Here is a 19,612-nt window from a genome sequence, read left to right on the forward strand (position 1 = left end):
ATAATACATGTCAGAAAAATTAATTTGCATAAAAATTTCCTAGTCATCTGCAGAAGTCAATTTATTAATTTGGTCTTACATCTAACAGAACTCTGACGTCTTGGGCTTAAAAGTTATGTAGATCAGGCCTAATGCAACCTGATCCTAATTTTAGTCATTATGTCTATCAACCAGATGCGCCAAAACCCTGAAGAACAATGGCAGCAAAAATGAGCCATCCCTAAGTTAGAAAGAAGTCATATGTTTGCAACGAAGTCTTCAGCAGACACTTAACTGCTCTGTATGTCTGGGGGGGATCACATGAGAAACTTTCGTAACTGGAGAACAAGGTAAAACATTCCAAAAGAAGAAAAAAAAGGCAAAAACTTAAAGAAGAGCCCTGGCTGGTTTGGCTCCGTGGATAGAGCCGTTGGACTGTGGACTGGAAGGTCCTGGGTTCGATTCTGGTCAGGGGCACATGTTCGGGTTTCGAGCTCAGTCCCCAGTGGGGGACATGCAGGAGGCAGCGAATCAGTGATGCTCTCATCATTGGTGTTTCTATCTCTTTCTCTCCCTTCCTCTCTGAAATCAATAAAAATATTTTTAAAAAACTTAAAGAAGAAGCATGAGTTTGAGAGTCAATGTTTTTAAAAAGAAACAATGGCCTGGCAGGTGTGGCTCAGAGGTTGAGCCTCGACCTATGAACCAGAAGGTCATGGTTCAATTCCTGGTCAGGGCACATACCCGGGTTGTGGGCTCCATCCCCAGTAGGGGGTGTGCAGGAGGCAGCTGATCAATGACTCTCATCATTGATGTTTCTCTCTCTCTCTTCCTTTCTCTCTGAAATCAATAAAAAGATTTTTAAAAATAAAATTTTTAAAGAAACAAAGATCAGAGGAACTTCGAAGTGTCAAGTTCACACTTCTCTAAGTATTCTGTAAGACCTGCTCAAATCAATCAGGTCATCAACAGCAGAGATTAAAAATAAGTCTTAAAATACTAGAAGTGCTGACCATTCTGTTGTGCTTATTTCTGTAAAATTACACACCACAGAAGTGGGGCAGCAGCGCCCCACCGTTCTTACGCTCTTAATGAAGATGCTGGCCTTGGAGTTGAGAAAAACCGCTCTGTAGAAGAATCACTATAAGAACCATCACTGTCTTCCCTGTTTGCACAGCTCAGTAATGAAAGCAATTTAATGGCGTTTCAGATGAGACAAAAGTAAAAAGGACAATAACCATAAAAGACTTACTTTGATGGCTACCAAAGGCAAACAACTTCAGTTCCACAATAGTGTGATTGGGCAATGGCCAGCAGGCAAGTTCTGTCCCCAAGAAAACGTCAATAATAACGAATTCTGATGTCTTTTTACAGTGTAAGGGATTTCACTTTAAAGAGCATAAGACACCATCGCAAGAAACTCTCCAGGTTGACCTTGCGACCCCTGTTGTCATTAAATCCTCTCCCCAGGTAGCACCCCACCTGCTTGCAGTTCACCACAGCAGGTTCACACACACTCCACTCAGTCAAACACAGGTACCAAGGACACCTGGGAAGCCATCGCCTCCACACACATCTATCAGCACACCTGGCCTTAAAGACACACGTCTGAAATAGAAAACACAGGGGGTCAAGCTCTCCGTCAGCCCCCGCGGCTCACACACACAGTGGCTGGAGCGAGGGAAGCTCTGAGGTCAGAGGAACTTACCGTCACGGACTTCAGCGTCATCCCGTGGTAGGTGCCCATCGTGTCAATCTTGAAGCCTTCCGTTTCTGGAAAGAAAGAGGGTTTTCCATTAGACTTTATGTATTTCATGGTCAATCACAAATCTGAAGTAATAACCCATAATATATCTTAACAGGTCAACAGTATATTAAACCTTCAATCTACCACACACATGAAGTTAAATCACACACTTCTTAAGATAAAAACCTACAAGGGTCCTAGTCTCAAAACTATATTCAATACACACCAACGAGCCCAGTGTGCAAAAGCTGGTTAACACTATGTCTACGACTGTGTCCAATACTCATACAGTTGGTTGAAAGTATCAAAAATTTAGATTGAGCCCGGCTGGTGCGGCTCAGTGGTTGAGTATCAACCTACGAACCAGGAAGTCAGGGTTCAATTCCTGGTCAGGGCACATGCCCAGGTTGTAGGCTCGATCCCCAGTGTGGGGCGTACAGGAGGCAGCCGATCATGGATTCTCTCTCATTGTTGATGTTTCTCTCTCTCTCTCTCTCAAATCAATAAAAATATATTTTTTAAAAATTAGATTGAATAAAATACTTTATAATGTAACCCCCAAATTATTTTCATCTAACACTCAATTACAGTACCACTAAAAGCACCTATTATCATAACAAGTCGTAACATATAGAAAAAGTCTTGTTCCAAAATGACAATGATTAGGTCTGTACACTGCAGAAAAGCAATGCTGTAAACAGATAAGGGCTCCAGGGCAGAGTCCCAATATGCCTTTCTGTAAAGCGCCACATACTAAACATGTTACACATTGCACGCCAAACAGTCGCCATCACACCAGTGACTTTTGCAGTGAGGTGGCAGAAGCGATAAACGAGAGTCAGAGCTGGTCTGTGGGCTGGAATCTGCCAACCCCTGGAGTGCACACAATTCATCCCACAAGAAAAACATGGCAGTGAGTAAAAGAATGGACCAGTATTGCCCTGACCGGTTTGGCTCAGTGGACAGAGCGTCGGCCTGCGGACTGAAGGGTCCCAGGTTCGATTCCGGTCAAGGGCATGTACCTTGGTTGCGGGCACATTCCCAGTAGGGAGTGTGCAGGAGGCAGCTGATCGATGTCTCTCTCTCATCGATGTTTCTAACTCTCTATCCCTCTCCCTTCCTCTCTGTAAAAAATCAATAATATATATATTTAAAAAAAAAAAAGAATGGACCAGTATTTAGTACATGCCTTTGTCCAGTAAAGGAAGTCAGCACACAGAATTCACTGCACCAAGGTAATACATCCTTTAACGAAACTTAGAGGTTTCGATTATGCAGAAAAAAATGACAAATGTTACACTTCCATGTGCTACTACCTCAGTTTTTCATGCAAGTCATGAAGAGAAGTTACACGACATTAGTCCCACTTACTACCCACCTCGCTAGCGTGGCACTCATCCCTACCGAGTTAGCCAGCACACCACGTGGGCTTCCACAGAACACATCCTCGTATGCTGACCAATCCCCGCCTCCCAAGCGCTCACTGTACACATTTATAATCTGGGGAACATGACTGATATGTAGATCCTCCCTCTAAAATAAACCTCTGAGAAGCAGAACTAGCACTAACAGCAAATATAATATATAAATATAATATATAGACGTATGGTCAATTACATACCAGTCATGAACTCTATGGACTTTATATCACCTAGTTCGCTCCCCACAGCAGCTCTAAGAGGCAGGCACTGCCCCTACCACTGATAGGAGCGCTGCAATGTCACAAAGGGGGAAACTGAGGCAGAACGCAGTTGAAGTCACTCCTCAAAATTCACACACACAGTGACTGTGACAGAAGCAATGTGGGCCCAGAATCCACGCACTGAAGCAGGGGCAGGCAAACACATTCAGTGAAAAACCCGATGGTGTCTCCAGGCTTTGCAGACCACACACCCTGTCACAGCTCGATGCCGCTGCAGCAGCTCCGGGAGCCACGAGAAGCACCTAAGGAAGGGGCGTGGCCGCCGCACAGGGGGCTGCCACCTGCGGCTCCAGCGTCGGGCCTCCTGCCTCTCACGGGGAGCACCACCCCGGGAAAAGAAAGATAAACATCCATCACTTGCCTTCTTTCCCTTTGAATCTTTCCTGGTCATATCTGTTGTAGGCGGCTGGGATGGGCTGTTTGGTACGCAATGTGGGATCCTGTAGAAAAATTAACCATGATTTACATGTTAATTGTCTACTGTCACTTAATACTCATCACAAAAGCCATAATAATATTGTTTTCTAAACTTTTTTTCTTACCATAGCCAGTAAGACAAAAGAGGGGAGTAGACCAAAGGGAGTCATGGATGCTTATTTTCAAGACAAGACACTGTTTACTTCCAGAAAACTGCCACCCCTGTCAGGGCAAAGGGCCCCAAGTAAACGTGCACCACGGCAGAAAGCAAAGCTTCTCAGAGATGCAGAGACAAGATGGGTGTGTGCTTAGTGTTTCCGTTCCAATTACCTACATCTCTTTATGAAATAAGCTTCCTCCAATTATGAACTTTTTCTTTAACAAAACAATAAACCAAAAACCCTTTTAATTCAACGTTTATTGAGCTGGCATTTTAGAGCCTTTTAACTGAATTATTCTCCAAAATGTTAATCTTTAAATGAATATAATGATAACTGTAACAATAATCCTATATAATAAAAGGCTAATATGCAAATCAACTGACCCATCGTTCTGCCGTTCGATTTGCATATTAGCCTTTTGTTATATAGGAGGATTATGGACTTGGGCAATTGCAACCTATGTCTCAGTTTTCTCACCTATCAAATGGGAATAATAATATTTTTGCATCACAGGATTCTTGGGATGACTAAGTGACAAAAAAGCTGGTATATCTCTCAATAGCTTGTTATGGAAATAAAATGTAGCCGTAAGTATATTTATTATATTGTAACATTAAGCATTTACGTAATTAAGTAATAAAACATTACAATGGAAGACTATTCGCCAGGATAAGGACGATGCCTGTGACACTCTAATGGAGACCTTCCTCCAGGTAGGCATGTGACTGTTGAACTACTTCTCTTTTCTCAACCAGCTTCAAAGCCCAGCCAGTGAGAAAGAAGATTATTTTGTTACGAGAGTCAACACAGGTATGTGTCCAGGTAAGAATTATTGCTCAAGTAACTTTTAACGGTGAGAAGGATTTTCACATCCTTTGGACGTGTTGAAGCTGCATGAGGTTTAGAACCTACTGACTGAAAACCTTTGATTACATGTCTTCAAAATTATAATACTGCAAACCAAGCGTCGTTTCCAATGAAAGTACAGCGTAAGCAGTAAACCATTCTTACCACAGGTGCTGCATTGGGGGCCGGTCGCTGCTCAGGTGCACGCCCTTCTTCTCTGGCTTTCACAGACTGAAGAATTGCAAAAATATTCTTGGAAAAGTTCTAAAATAAAACACGACAGACGTGTTGTCAGGAGAGGCTTAATTCTGAAGCAACTACTACAACAATCCCCTCATCCTCAGATATGCTCCCAAACTCCAGTGGATGCTGAAATCGCAGTGTGTAAAAACCCTAATCCTTCCTTCACCTCCGCCAGAAATGTGAGCAGCTTCCTCACTGGCAGGCACACTTCTTCAGTACTTTAAAAAAACACACAACTTTATTGTTGAAAGCATTACATATGCCCCTCCCCATTTTTTCTTGTTTTTAATTGATCCTTATTTAATTGAACACTAAGTTTTTAATTGATCCTTATTTTTTACTTTTCTAATTTTATTTTAATTTCTTTTAAGCTCCAGCATTTTTATATTTTTCAGTCCAAACTATTCTTGGTCTGTGTAACCATCCCTTACTTGCAGTAAAGGGCTTGACGTCACTCATTTCAGGGGATCCCTGGCTGAAATCTCAGTGCTTTCTGGAGCAGCCCTTCGTTTGAAAAACTATGTTCCAAAAAGTAAGGACAAGCAAGAGTGGCGCTATTTAAAATTTTTGCAAGGCTCAAAGTCTGGCTTAACAGGAGACGGCTGTATTTCTACAGTTACATTTGCTTTATCTTGCTTTGCTTTGGTCTAAGGATGGGAAAGACAATCTGGCCTCACACAGGCAACTGGGAAAGGAGCGCCACAGCTTTCCAAGGGACCGTGGGTATGCTCTGACATCACCCAAACCACGAAAGCCTCAGCACAGACATCGTCAGCGGCAAAGAACACGTGGCCGGCCACGGGCCGAGGGGTGCCAACGCCTGTTCGTGCCAAGAGGCCAGCAGTGCGCCAGGTCCCCCATTCACACCAACAGTGCAAAGGTCAACACAGTGACAAGTGCAAATGACATCTTAATCCAAACTTACTATCCGGTGATGAAAATCAATCCTCCCTACCGTAAATGTCATACAGTATGGTGTGAGAGACAGAGTCTGGGGAAATCGGGCAAAATGTTATCAGCTGTTTTTGTATGACGGAAATAATCTTTTTGTCATTTTTTCAGCAGTGAACACATACCAATTTACACGTTTAAAAGTGTGTTTTTAATGGCAGTATAAAACCTGGTTGCTTTATGTGGGGTGCCTGCAACAACCATAAGAGTACATCTATTTCTCATGGAGTCTTCAACCTTTTATTCCAAAAACTCAGAAAAGAAGGTCTGTGTAAAATCTTAGGGTCTTGTACGGCTATGAGTACCCAGAAAGTTTTTGAGTTTATCAGGGAAAAAACAGTCTACAGAGAAAAGAGCCGTCAAATTAGTTCTGATTTTAAAAATGGTAGAACAGAAGCAAACCTAGCTACCAAACAATTCTTCAATTAACCTATTTTCAAACTGTGACAGTGGTACCGACACTAAACTAAAACACTAAGTTTTCCAATGACGGTACAATCCTGCCACCTAGAGCTCGATAAAGGCCGTTCATCTCAGTTACCTGAAAACTTCACGTTTGGTCTAAAAGGAAGGTGGGGCCTATCACCTACGTTTCGTACCATTACCGTAAAATGCAGGTTTTTCTGCAGTTGTAATACATGTTGGTAGGACAATGTAAGTGACAATATTCAACTATGGGCCCCACCTCAGGCAGTAAGAATGAGTATCAAACAGATCACTTACTGTAAATACAAAAGCGGAAGCTTACTCGCGTTCTCAGACTTCATAATCTAAGGTCTGGGAATGAGTCCTAGTCCTGAGCTCAAGTGCTCTGTACAAGTCAGAGCACAAAACAAGTCTTTCCTTCACATTCTCTTTTCTAGCAGCTGTATTTCCACTAAAATGGTGGAGTAAAATGAGGGCAGAACCCAAAATCTGTAAATGAACCTCGTATGAAAGTCCAGTTTTATCAGTAATCTCACACTTGTACAAACTGTCTCACCAGTCATCACTGTTAACACCTGGGCATCGGGGAGAACTAACATTTAGGAGAACCCTGGGCGGTGGGGGAGGAAAAGGCAGCTGAAACTATGTAGGTGAAACATCACCGTCCCCTTTCTGGAGACCCCTTAAGATACGGACACACCAGGATCTTTCAAAGTTTACAGCACGCATCTCCTTTAACCAGCAATTTGCTTCTAGAGTTTAAACTTTTGCTGCGTGCACAAGAATGCGGAGGTTTATGTACAAGGGTGTTTTTTAATGCATTATTTGTAATCGTGAATAGGAAGGGGGAAAAGAAGGGAGAAGAGGGAGAAGAAAATCCCACAATCCAGCAGCAACAAAAAAGCCAAAAAAAAATAGCCCTTGCCGATTTGGCTCTGTGGATAGAGCATCTGTCTGAGGACTGAAGAGTCCCAGGTTCGATTCCGGTCAAGGGCACGTACCTCGGTTGCAGGCTCCCAGCCCAGGTTGGGAGCATGTGGGAGGCAACCCATCAATGTGTCTCTCTCACATCAGTGTTTCCCTCCGTCTCTCCCTCTCCCTTCCACTCTCTCTAAAAATCAATACAAAAAATATCCTCAGGTGAGGATTAAAAAACAGAATGACTCCATTAATAAGGAACAAATAAATATTGCTATATCCACAAACCGGAATATAATGCATAAAATACATGCAATAAATGTTCATTGACTGATTTCCCAAGTTCTCTACTTTGTGGAGAGAAAAATTAATATTCACCAGAGAGCTTGACATCAATATTCCCTGTTCACTGGGTTTACCCCAAAATCTGGTCAACAGGCAAACTGGGCCCCTCCTGGATTGAAAAAATGAGGGCAAATCAAGACTTTCTCATCAGCTTCTTTGGTGGCCACCAACCAACCACAGGGCAGACCACACAGGAAATACGCCCCCGAGAAATCCACGTTCTCCTGATCTTTCCCGGGTCTACGTGAAACCGCCCAGAGCACTTGAACCACCTCTTTCGGCAAGCACAGGGTCAGTCCACACTCACTGCCCAAACATGGCCAACATCTCACTTGCCTTGCCCGTGCTCTGGAGGATAGTTGTCCGCGTCCTCCACACTCTCTCTCTGCTGACAATATCCCGGGTCACATCCACCTCCGCGTCCACAAAACTCCTCTGTTTGAGCGCAGTTATGTCGTCATCTAAGTCAGTCTTGATGGTAGATCTTTTCTTAGCCATAATTTTGGCTTTGATTGCCGCAATTTTTTCCACCGACATAGCTTCAGACAAAGACCTGAAAGCAATTCATTTTTTTAAAGGATCTCATTTTTTAAAGGATCTCTTTTAAAGGATCTCATTTTTTTAAAGGATCTCATTTTTTTAAAGGATCTCATTTTTTTAAAGGACCTCATTTTTTAAAGGACCTCATTTTTTAAAGGACCTCATTTTTTAAAGGATCTCTTGAGCACATCAAAATACACTGGGTTACAATTGTAAGTTCACGGCAAAAATACTTTAAGTGGCAATAATTAAGGTTTTCTTCCCATCTGAAAATGACATACTTCATATTTTATGACCACCTAAGATTTTATAAAGCGCCCCTGTAGAAGTATTACTAATTTCTTAGGGCCAATGCAATAGAAATCTTCCCATTTTTTCATGTCTCCCCCACCCAAATAGAACTCATTACTATGGGTGCTTTAATTTATGTATTTTCTGATCCTTTCATTTGTTTCCATCCCTCTACCTATGCAAACTATACACATACACACACACACACACACACACACACACACACACCCTTGGAAGGGACTGGGGGTGAAAAATTCATTCTGTAAATAATTCAAAACTTAGGTTTTCCCTGAAATTTACTTCAAGGTTTCAAACCTGTATGTCATAATGTACAATATACTGCAACAGGAGGCTTTTATATGCCACATAAACTTATTCCTTTTCGTGTCTGGAAGATGAAACCATATTTTGATGTTTCCTTTTCTTTCCTTGATTTTCAAATAATAGGCAAAACAGTAAACAGAGACTTTTAGAACCATAAAAAAGACAACACTGGGTACAGATTTCATTAAGGTCACAATCTTAACCTTCGTGTCATTTTTCACAATGTAAACTGAGGAAAGGTTAGGAAGTGTTTGGGTACCTTAACAGCTGATGGATGCAGTATACTGGTTTATTTCTATTGGGGTGCAGGTGCTATACAGCAGACGCTGAAGATGCATCTAGTATTTGACTCCTTTTACATAACACTGTGCAACTTTCCCTAAAAATCTAAGGCATACCAGCATGCCGTAAGCCAAATCGAATGCTTTTCTAAATTATAATGAAATGTGCATTAAACTTCCTTTCCCCGTACACTTCCACACACACACACACACACACACACACACACGTGAACTGAAGAAATTCTTACCTAATCTGCTCCGTCTGGACAATCCCTTCTTTGTGACCCTCCAGGCGAGCAGCCAGCCTCTCCTTATCAAGGCGCACACACTCTTCATCCTGCAAAGAGTCACAGCTCAGTGAACATTCTGAAGTTTAGTTTTCAGGAGGAAGAAGCACTGCATGTAACGTCCCCTCACATACACTTCCGCCTACGAAGTTCCAGGCGTCGCCAGCCCTAAGTCAGCTCCTGGGTTACTTTTACTTCCATAAAGGCCATCATAATAAACATGTGGGGTCACATCCGAGTAGACCTGACTAAACCTTATCAAAAAACTTCAGTTACTTTTTCCTACGATTAAGAGGTCTTCACATAAGATATCATAGCTACCTTTATTCAGAAAGATATCACACAACAGATAAATTCCTATTCTTCGGGAAGGTTGATAACTATGTTTATGAAAGCTTTCACCACAATCAAAATCTCATTTTGGATCTAGGTTGTCTTCATCTGTCTGCACAGGTCCTGAGTCCGCCAGGACAGAGCAAAACACTGGAAGTGACACTTCAATGGTTTCCTAGCCTGTTCCTCCAAACGTCAGGAGTTGCCTACAAAGTGCCTCTTGGGCCACTTCTTATCTGAATTCAACCTTTTACCTAATTTGCACTTTAGAATTTCAGATAAAATTTAGTCGGAAAATGTTTGCTTACTTAAAAACAAAACTGAGTAACCTCTGACCAAATTTAATCTCCTCATTCAACAAATGAGAAGCCTGAGGACCAGAATCGGTGTCTTTGACCAATGGAATAGGAAACTGTATAAAAAGCATCAATGCATTTGGGTCTAAAAAGATGCCACGCTCCAATTCAGCTCCAATATTAATCTTTCAAGTGAAACTCGTAAAACAAACATACTGCTGACGTGACTGCAAGGACAGCATTTTAGGAGACGCAATAAATGTTTGCCATTTGTGACAAAGGCATAGACGTACTACTACTCACGTTCCTTCAGAGACTCCTTGCAGATTTTAAAGACAACTGCAGCCTAATTTCAATCAGACCAGAACCCCACCTCGAGGTTTTTCCCTCCCAGAATAGTGCCTTGCAGGTTCTCAATCTACAGCTGCTACAGTGAAAACTGTTTATGCAATGTAGCTGTGTAGATGCTCATTTAACTCTATAGAAGCTCTGGAAGAAATTTTGTTATGCTATTTCCTGCTGACTTTTCAAATTACCAGAATCCCAGAAAATTAGTGTTTCTGGCGTGTTCAATTCTTTTAGTAATTATACTGTGATGTACGGTTTTCTAAATAAATAGTATCCTTAAGTTCACTCATTTTGCATAGAGGGCCACGCCTCCTGTCACACAGAGACGGGAAAATTTCAGTTTTTGTGCCACAAAATCTGTACCCAGCAGAGGGATGGCCAGCAGGCAGCCCACCTGGGCGCTAGTCGCTGTTCTGTGCCCTCAAGAGTCACTTCCTCTCTCCGAGCCGGCTTGCTCACCGATGACACACACAGTCCTGCCATTGCAGGGGCTTGCGGGGCGGTGGGGGGTTACAGGAGTGGATACACGTGAAGTACAGAGGACACCACCACCAGAGTCAGAACAAGGAGCTAGTGACACTGTGATCGCTCCCGAAAGGCAGGCCCATGTCTCAGAGCACGCTAATCAAAATCACATCGCTTTACCACCAAACACTGCCCATCGTTTTGTTCTTACCAACCAACCAACCCGATCCCTTCAACAGCTACCTTTCTTATCCTTAACTACACATGTTTTGCTATTTCTATAGCTGGCAAAAGGTACAACCGCTTGGCAGGTGGGAAATAAAATAGCGGGTTCCTGATGAGGCTGACACTGGTGATGACTGCGGTGTCATTCCCGTATTTTTCACTGACATACGGCCAGCTTAGTCATTTTCAGATCTTCAGTGTGGCCCTGCTGTACAATCCTCCATTTTGGTGGGATTTATATGGGACTGATCTGGAGCTTGTGACAAATTTAAATAAAGAGTATCATAAAATTCCTAGTCGTAGGCAGTACACTAGCTAGTCAACAACTACTCTTTCCAAAGGTAACCACCTTTTTTTTTTTTTTTTTTAACATATTTTATTGATTTGTTACAGAGAGGAAGGAAGAGGGATAGAGAGTTAGAAACATCGATGGGAGAGAAACATCGATCAGCTGCCTCCTGCACACCTCCTACTGGGGATGTGCCCGCCACCAAGGTACATGCCCCTGACTGGAATCAAACCTGGGACCCTTCAGTCCGCAGGCCGATGCTCTATCCACTGAGCCAAACCAGTTAGGGCAGGTAACCACCTTTCTTAGGTGACTTCTGCTGCAGGCGAAGAACTACCTTATTTACCAATATTAACCGTCCACTTAGTGGCTGTACATGCTAACCTGAAGTGTCAATATTTCAAGAAATAACTGTAATAAGCACTTTATACTCACAGCTCGTAAGAGTGAAGCAAATTGCCACACCATCTTATCCAGGGTTAGGCAAACTCCAACCCAAAGGCCCAATGTGGCCCTCCATCTGTTTTGTAAAATTGTATTAGAACATAGCGGAGTGGTTGAACAAAGACTAAATGACCCAAAAAAAGCTAAAATATTTACTATCTGACTCTTCAAAAAAAAGTTTGCCGACCCCTGATCTATTCCAACACTTCGATCAATAAGGAATATAAAGTCACTGGTCCATCACGCAGCCTCATTCTACAATCTTTCCAGAAAACAAGCTCCTAGGATACTAGGCGCAGAGTTTTCTTATTGCTACGCAAGCCCAATGTCTCTAACAACATGCATCACCTTTGCCACGGAACGCTATTACCTCAATTCGTGGCTTCTTTGCTTCTGCTGAAACTTCCTCTGCAGCTCGTTTGACTGGAAGGAAAAAAGCAATGAATGGATGGTTTGGGAATAGGCGCTTAAAAATTCAAGGTAAACACTCAACAAGACATACCTTGAGTAGATCGCTGAAGACCTATTTCCAGAGGGGCACTTCGGTCTATACTTGCCGACGTTGCTGAAGATTTAAAAAGATTTGTGTGAGGTCACTATTTGAACATACATATTGGATGTTATTACAAATGAAAAGCTCAAGGAGGTTTTTTTTGTTATATTACTTTAGATACAATGTTTTAAAGCAGCTGTGTAAATGCTTTGTATTTTATTTTTATAATCTTAGAGGGATGCAAGGAGGAACAGAGAGAGGGAGAGGGGGTGGCGGGGGGAGACAGATCAGCTGCCTGGGGCATGCACCCTGACTGGAAAGCAAACCTGCCACCTTCTGGTGAACAAGACAACGCTCCAACCGGTCACAGCAGCCAGGGCTGTGAATGCTTTTCATCATAAAAGAGGGATTTGGGCCCTGGCCGGTGTGGCTCATGGATAGAGCGTGGCCTGCGGACTGAAGGGTCCCGGGTTCAATTCAGGTCAAGGGCACATGCCCGGGTTGCGGGCTCCATCCCCAGTACGGGGCGTGCAGGAGGCAGCCGATCAGTGATTCTCTCTCATCATGGATGTTTCTCTCTCTTCCTCTCTCTTCCTTTCCGAAATCAATAAAAACCTATTTTTTAAAAAAAGATTGATTTGTATTAGAAAGTCTATTAGTAGGACAAACTATGTTTAACAATTTAACTTACAAATTATTGATATAATCTGACTAAAATCAACTGGTCACTTCGAAGAACACACTCCAGTATCACAGCACGTGCGCACGGAAGCACAGTTAACCATTAGTGAGCACACATACGTACACATACGTACATATACGAGAAGCGTTATTTGTTAAGTTAGCATTCACTCTGTAATGCAATGTTTACTCATAATTGGTGGAAAAGTTACTTTAAACAAACCATTTGATTTTGAGTGGTTCAAAGTAACGGAAGGGTCACCCAGGGGTGGACCTGTCCCTTCACCTAGTCCCCTCCCCCATGTGACTCCCGCTAACCTCCTGTGCAGCTTTCCACAGTCCCTTCTGCAGATACAAGAAATACACAGTCACACTTTTATGTTCCCCTGTTTTCACACAAAGGATAGCATACCACACACTGTTCTGAGCCTTCCTTTATGTGGAGTGTTTTTTTTAACTTTTTTTATAGCTGCACAGTGTTCTACTGTATGGATTAATTGTAATTTCAAGTTCCCTATTAATGGGCAGTTCACTTCGTCTTCTGCCACTACAAGCAAGGGCACAATGGAAACCATAAATACACTGCTTCATCCATTTCCAAGTGGAGCTCCGGGTAAAGCCCCAGATGCAGGAGTTCTGTGTCGTTCTGGAATGATAGATTACTGCAAAATTTCTTCACTGGGGTTGGATCAATTCACACTACAACCAACACTGTATGAAAATATGTTTCCTCACAGCTTCAGAGTGTGTTATCAAGCTTCCAGATTTTAATTGATTAAAAAAAATGATTCTCTGTATAGTTTAAGTTTGCAATTCTTTTATTATGAGTGAAATGAAGCATTTTTCACATTATTTTATTTCCTTTTCTGTGAACTGTGCAAACATAATGCACTGGGGTTATGTTCTAAGACCACTTCATATTATTAGTGAAATTGGCCCTTTTAACTGCAATCTGAGTTGAAATAACTTTTCCCAGTTTGTCATTTTTGTATAATGCCAATTTTTACTTTTTACCAACTTACTAACTGCATAATCCCACCTTTCACCACTAATTGGAAATGTCTTTTTAATCACATTAAACTCACACAGGAAGTTGTTCCATCAGCCTATTCTTTCACGTTTTAAATTATTAGGGCTCTATTGTAAGTTCTAAACTCTAGAATGGCTAGTATTTTCTTATTGCTCTTTTTCCAATTTTTGTGCCATTTATTTTGTGAATTTTAGAATCATCTTTGCTAGTTCCACCCACCCCTCCGGATTTCTATTGGGATTGCGTTAAATATATAAATATGTCAAGAACTGATATCTCTCAGCTGTTACGTCTTCCTCTCTGAGAACATGGACTGTCCTAAGATCTGGTCAACGTTTTCATTAAACGACTGAACTAGCCTCTTTTTTTTATATTAGCAAAGCAATATGCTTGAAGACCAAAATTCTCTCTCCCACAGAAACCACAGGAAGTGAGGAGGAGGGATCGGGGCAGTGCTGTTGTGGAGAACAACACCGTTTGCTCTAAAGCACTGACCCAAACCAGCCTGTTCACCTGACAGCACCCAGCGCAGCACCGAAGACCAAGCCCCATGAAAGCCAGCTGCGCTCAGCGAGGGCAGTGAGGGCAGTGAGGGCAGTGAGGGCAGTGAGACCGGCTGCGCTCAGCGAGGACAGTGAGAGCAGTGAGACCAACTGTGCTCAGCGAGGACAGTGAGGGCAGTGAGGGCAGTGAGAGCCGGCTGTGCTCAGTGAGGGCAGTGAGGGCAGTGAGAGCCGGCTGTGCTCAGCGAGGGCAGTGAGAGCCGGCTGTGCTCAGTGAGGGCAGTGAGGGCAGTGAGGGCAGTGAGAGCAGTGAGACCGGCTGCGCTCAGCGAGGACAGTGAGAGCAGTGAGATCAACTGTGCTCAGCGAGGACAGTGAGGGCAGTGAGGGCAGTGAGAGCCGGCTGTGCTCAGTGAGGGCAGTGAGAGCAGTGAGACCGGCTGCGCTCAGCGAGGACAGTGAGAGCAGTGAGACCAACTGTGCTCAGCGAGGGCAGTGAGGGCAGCGAGGGCAGTGAGAGCCGGCTGTGCTCAGCGAGGGCAGGGAGGGCAGTGAGAGCCGGCTGCGCTCAGCAAGGGCAGTGAGAGCAGTGAGACCGGCTGCGCTCAGCGAGGGCAGGGAGGGCAGTGAGAGCCGGCTGTGCTCAGCGAGGGCAGTGAGGGCAGTGAGGGCAGTGAGACCGGCTGCGCTCAGGAGGCCATGCTCTTGATGATGGTCTCTCCACGACACGCGGGCCTGAGCAAGGCACCCTGCTGTGAAAGCCGTGGGGCAGAACAGGTGACAAGACAGCGAGTACGGACTTCAAGAACACACCACGCCTGGGAAAGGGAAGACCAAACATCTCCGACCACGGTATTCATGCTCTGCAAGATGCCAATGGAAACGACTCACTTATCCAGGGAAGCACCTACTGTGAAGCACTGTTCTGAAGCTGGCTATTAACAACTGCCTGCCCCTAGAGCAGGCGCCCTCAAACTGCGGCCCGCCGAGGACATGGATCCGGCCCGCCGGGGGCCGCTGCCTGTCCTGCTTAGCAGCCGACGCGTCCCGGGCCCGCAGTGCGCATAGGAATTTGTTCATAGTTTTTTTTTAAACTATAGTCTGGCCCTCCCACGGTCTGAGGGACAGTGAACTGGCCCCGTTTAAAAAGTTTGAGGACCCCTGCCCTAGAGTTTACCCTCTCGCGGGCGAGACAGACGATATCTAAGTGAACAAATAAATGCATAATTCAGGCCAAGCTAAGGGACTTGATGAAAAGTAAGTCAGGAAGGAACGTACACAGACGAGGGGATGAGGGAAAGCAGTGTTTTATTATTTTAGTGTAATCGGGTAAGTGCTCCCGGACAGACCACCACAGATCGGACGGAGTGGGAGAAAGTGACCCATGTCCCAGCTGAGACACAGAACTGATCACAGAAGAGACAGCACCTGCAAAGGCTCTCGGGTTAGAACAGCTAACAGCCAGTAAGACTGGACCGCCCCGAGCAGGGGCAGATTGGAGGAAGGTGAGGTTAGAGACGTAGGCGGAAGCAAGATGGTGTAGGGAAACCACAGGACGGCCTTGAGCAGGTGAGTGACAAAAACAGGTCGCTAACAGCAGGAGGGGGAAGAAAGACAGAAAACGAAGTGTGGGGGCCGTGGGAGGGCCATGCAGAGGTCTGCAGAGAAAGCGGGGACCAGGGGGGGAGGAGGCCAGCAAGGGGCTGTCAGACTGTCAAGATGAAATGGATGAGCATCTACATGGACAGGCAACCCTTTGCCGAGTGGGACCATGGGAGTGAGGGTGCTGTGTTAGTTCTGTTTCCAGGAGACGGGAGGAGGGTTCGGCACTGCATTCCTGGATACGTTAAATTCCAGATGCCTAGCCCTGGCTGGTGTGGCTCAGTGGATAGAGCGTCGGCCTGTGGACTGAAGGGTCCTGGGTTTGATTCCGGTCAAGGGCACATGCCCGGGCTATGGGCTCGATCCCAAGTAGGGGCCGTGCAGGAGGCAGCTGACCCATGATGCTATCTCATCGCCGATGTTTCTATCTCTCTCTCCCTCTCCCTTCCTCTCTGAAATCAATTTAAAAAAAAATTTTTTTTTTTTCCAGAAACCTGCCTAGGAATCTCGGAGGGAAGGGGCTGAGAGCGACCCCCTAACACTGAGGGAAGGAAATGTGCAAAACAAAATGAGAGGTGGACGATGGGCAGAAAGACACCGGAAGTGCCCGATGCCAAGGCGGACAGGATCAGGCGCTGCTGAGAGGCGAGCGGCTGTGGGCGACAGACCGGGCCTGGCCGTCCCGAGGTCAGTGCTGACCTCACAGGAGGGCTTTAGTGGGTGGCGAGGAGGAAAGCCAGGCGGGAGTGGCCTCCGAGAGAAGCAGAGGTAAAGCAGCAGCAGGGACACCACCCAATGCCGGCCCAGGTTTCTGCAGCCAAGAGGGTCAGGCCCTGGAGCAGGGGATAGTGGGAATGCGGGGGTCGAAATCCATTTTCACCGGAGCCCTTACTGTCTGCGTTCCAAAGGGAACGATGCAGAGCAAGCAGGTGATACAAGAGCAAAGCAAGCATTTTGAAAGGCAGCCCTGGCCCGTTTGGCTCAGTGGATACGGCGTCAGCTGCTGACGGAAGGCACACAGGTTCGATTCCAGTCAAGGGCACAAACCTCAGTTGCAGGCTCAATCCCTGGTTGGAGCATGTGCAGGAGGCAACCAATCGATGTGTCTCTTTCACATGGATGTCTCTCTCTGTCTCTTCCGCTCCCTTCCACTCTCTCCAAGAATCAATGGGAAAATATCTTTGGCTGAGGATTAACAAAGAAAAGTAAATAAAAGGAGGATTTTCTTAAAAAGGATTTTCTTTTTTCTTTTTACTATATTTTATTCATTTTCATAGAGAGGAAGGGAGAGGAATAGAGAGTTAGAAACATCGATGAGAGAGAAACACCGATCAGCTGCCTCCTGCATACCTCCTACTGGGGATGTGCCCACAACCAAGGTACATGCCCTTGACCAGAATCGAACCCAGGACCTTTCAGTCCACAGGCCGACACTCTATCCACTGAGCCAAACCGGTTAGGGCAGGGGTGGGCAAACTTTTTGACTCGAGGGCCACAATGCGTTCTTAAACTGGACCGGAGGGCCGGAACAAAAGCATGGATGGAGTGTTTGTGTGAACTAACATAAATTCAAAGTAAAGGAGCGGAGGGAAGAGCAAGAGAACCGGATAGAACAGCCGGATACGGCCTGCGGGCCGTAGTTTGTCCAAGGCTGGGTTAGGGCAAAAAAGGATTTTCAAAGACAAAGCCTGTGAGCGTGCGCAAGGTGACGGAGCCCATTCCCGGGGTGCCTGGCCTCGGGAGCGGAGACCACGCACTCATTGTCACGGGCGGGAGAGGAGAGCCGGCGCACACAGTGCAGCAGGTCGGGGTTTCGTGGGAATACAATCCTCTCCCACGGCTTCTTATTCCAGAGGGAAAAGAACTGTCTGCCGACGAGTGACAGCCCTTTAAAAGCACTCACATGCTTCACCGTTGAGATAGCCAAGCAGATCTTTTCGGTCGGGTCTTCTAACCACAGGAATGTTTTCAGTCTGAAATCAAAACGAGTAGGTTAGAAATCAAGTCAGTAACCACGATAAGAAACTTGGTAAAGATAAATGTCAGGCCCTGGCTGGTGTGGCTCAGTGGATAGAGCGTCGGCCTGCGGACTGAAGGGTCCCGGGTTTGACTGCTGGTCAGGGCACATGCCCGGGTTGCAGGCTCCATCCCCAGTGTGGAGCGATTAGGAGGCAGACAATCAATGATTCTCTCTTATTGATGTTTCTCTCTCTCTCTCTCCCTCTCGCTTCCTCTCTGAAATTAATAAAAATATATTTCTTAAGAGTTGACACTAGGTATGTATTTCTTGTTCAGAAAAGCTGTGTTCAAACACTGAAATGCAGAAATCAGGCAAAACTGAAAACAAATTAATTTATCAATAAAGTGTGAAATTTGATTAAACATTTAATTTTAAAAGTTGTCTGTTATTCTTAATTCTTTCTGATGTCAAAAACGTTTTCTAGCGGTTAAACTAGAGTTCTGAATACCAGGGTCCTTCCACAGACAAGTTAAGTTTTTAAAAACATCCCTACCAATAACCTCAAAACTTCAGTTGTCGTAACCACCACCCCCATTTTACATGTGAAAAAATCGACCATAACCACAATGGTGCAATTAGGACACGCTAGGAGCCTTTCATCCTTTGGATCTGAAACCCAGGAAGGAAGTTATCCATGCCAAATGATAGCGGCCATCAATTAACTTAAAAACGTTTTAAAGTGAGTTATACTTACGGCTGCACGTCGGACGTAAACAGGGTGAGAAAGGTGCACGTTGTTGAGAAGAAATAAGATAGAATCCAACGTGTAGTACTCTCGGGGCTGGCCCTCCTTTCCAGTCCTGAAATCACGAAGGCAAGAGTTTTACTCACAACTCTAACTCAGTTCTGCGCACGAACTCCCCGACACCCCTTTGCCCTCCCACCATGGACTCCACGTGGCTAAGGAGAACACAAAACACGCCATCTAGTAAGCGGCACTGTCATTTGGGCAAAAGGAACACAAAGGCAGACAACGACAAAAAGCAGGAAGTCGGGAACGCACACAATATTTGTACCCTAAGGCACCGTGCATTTTTCAGAATGTGGCCCCAATTAGGTTCTGGGCTTTGCCAAGGGAGAAACTAATCAGTAACACATTGAGGAGGACCCACAGAGAATGAATGAAACTGATTAGAAAGCAGCACAGGATGACCAGGTGCCAAACTTACAGGAAACTGATTCTGTCTCCTAAGCAACGTTCTTACAGTAAACACAACCATGCGCTCCAGAGGGGTAATCCTTATGGCAGCCCCCAAGTTACAGCAATGATGTAAAAGCACAAGGAATTCTGCCTGTGATGAAACAACGCCAACAGCAACGCAATCAACCCCAGCCGCCCTACAACACTGTCCCCATCCAGAACCACCTGAGGGTTTGAATTCATCCGAAATCACCCAGTACCATCAGCCCCAAACCCAACTTTCT

General features: G+C 44.9%; 1 protein-coding gene across 1 annotated transcript in view; it reads right to left on the reverse strand.

The window, feature by feature from the left end:
- Nucleotides 1–19,612, reverse strand: part of CDC73 (cell division cycle 73) — a 63,716-nt gene that overhangs the window by 42,261 nt on the left and 1,843 nt on the right. Inside the window, exons 2-10 of the mRNA XM_080651172.1 lie at nt 18,882–18,987; nt 18,071–18,140; nt 12,361–12,423; nt 12,229–12,281; nt 9,420–9,508; nt 8,072–8,288; nt 5,018–5,116; nt 3,790–3,868; nt 1,688–1,752 (exon numbers count right to left, since the gene is read on the reverse strand). Of these exons, the coding sequence (XP_080507298.1) occupies nt 1,688–1,752; nt 3,790–3,868; nt 5,018–5,116; nt 8,072–8,288; nt 9,420–9,508; nt 12,229–12,281; nt 12,361–12,423; nt 18,071–18,140; nt 18,882–18,987 (841 nt within the window). The remainder of the gene's footprint in view (nt 1–1,687; nt 1,753–3,789; nt 3,869–5,017; nt 5,117–8,071; nt 8,289–9,419; nt 9,509–12,228; nt 12,282–12,360; nt 12,424–18,070; nt 18,141–18,881; nt 18,988–19,612) is intronic.

Source organism: Plecotus auritus (assembly GCF_963455305.1).
Source record: "Plecotus auritus genome assembly, chromosome: 14".
Classification (NCBI taxonomy): Eukaryota; Metazoa; Chordata; class Mammalia; order Chiroptera; family Vespertilionidae; genus Plecotus; species Plecotus auritus.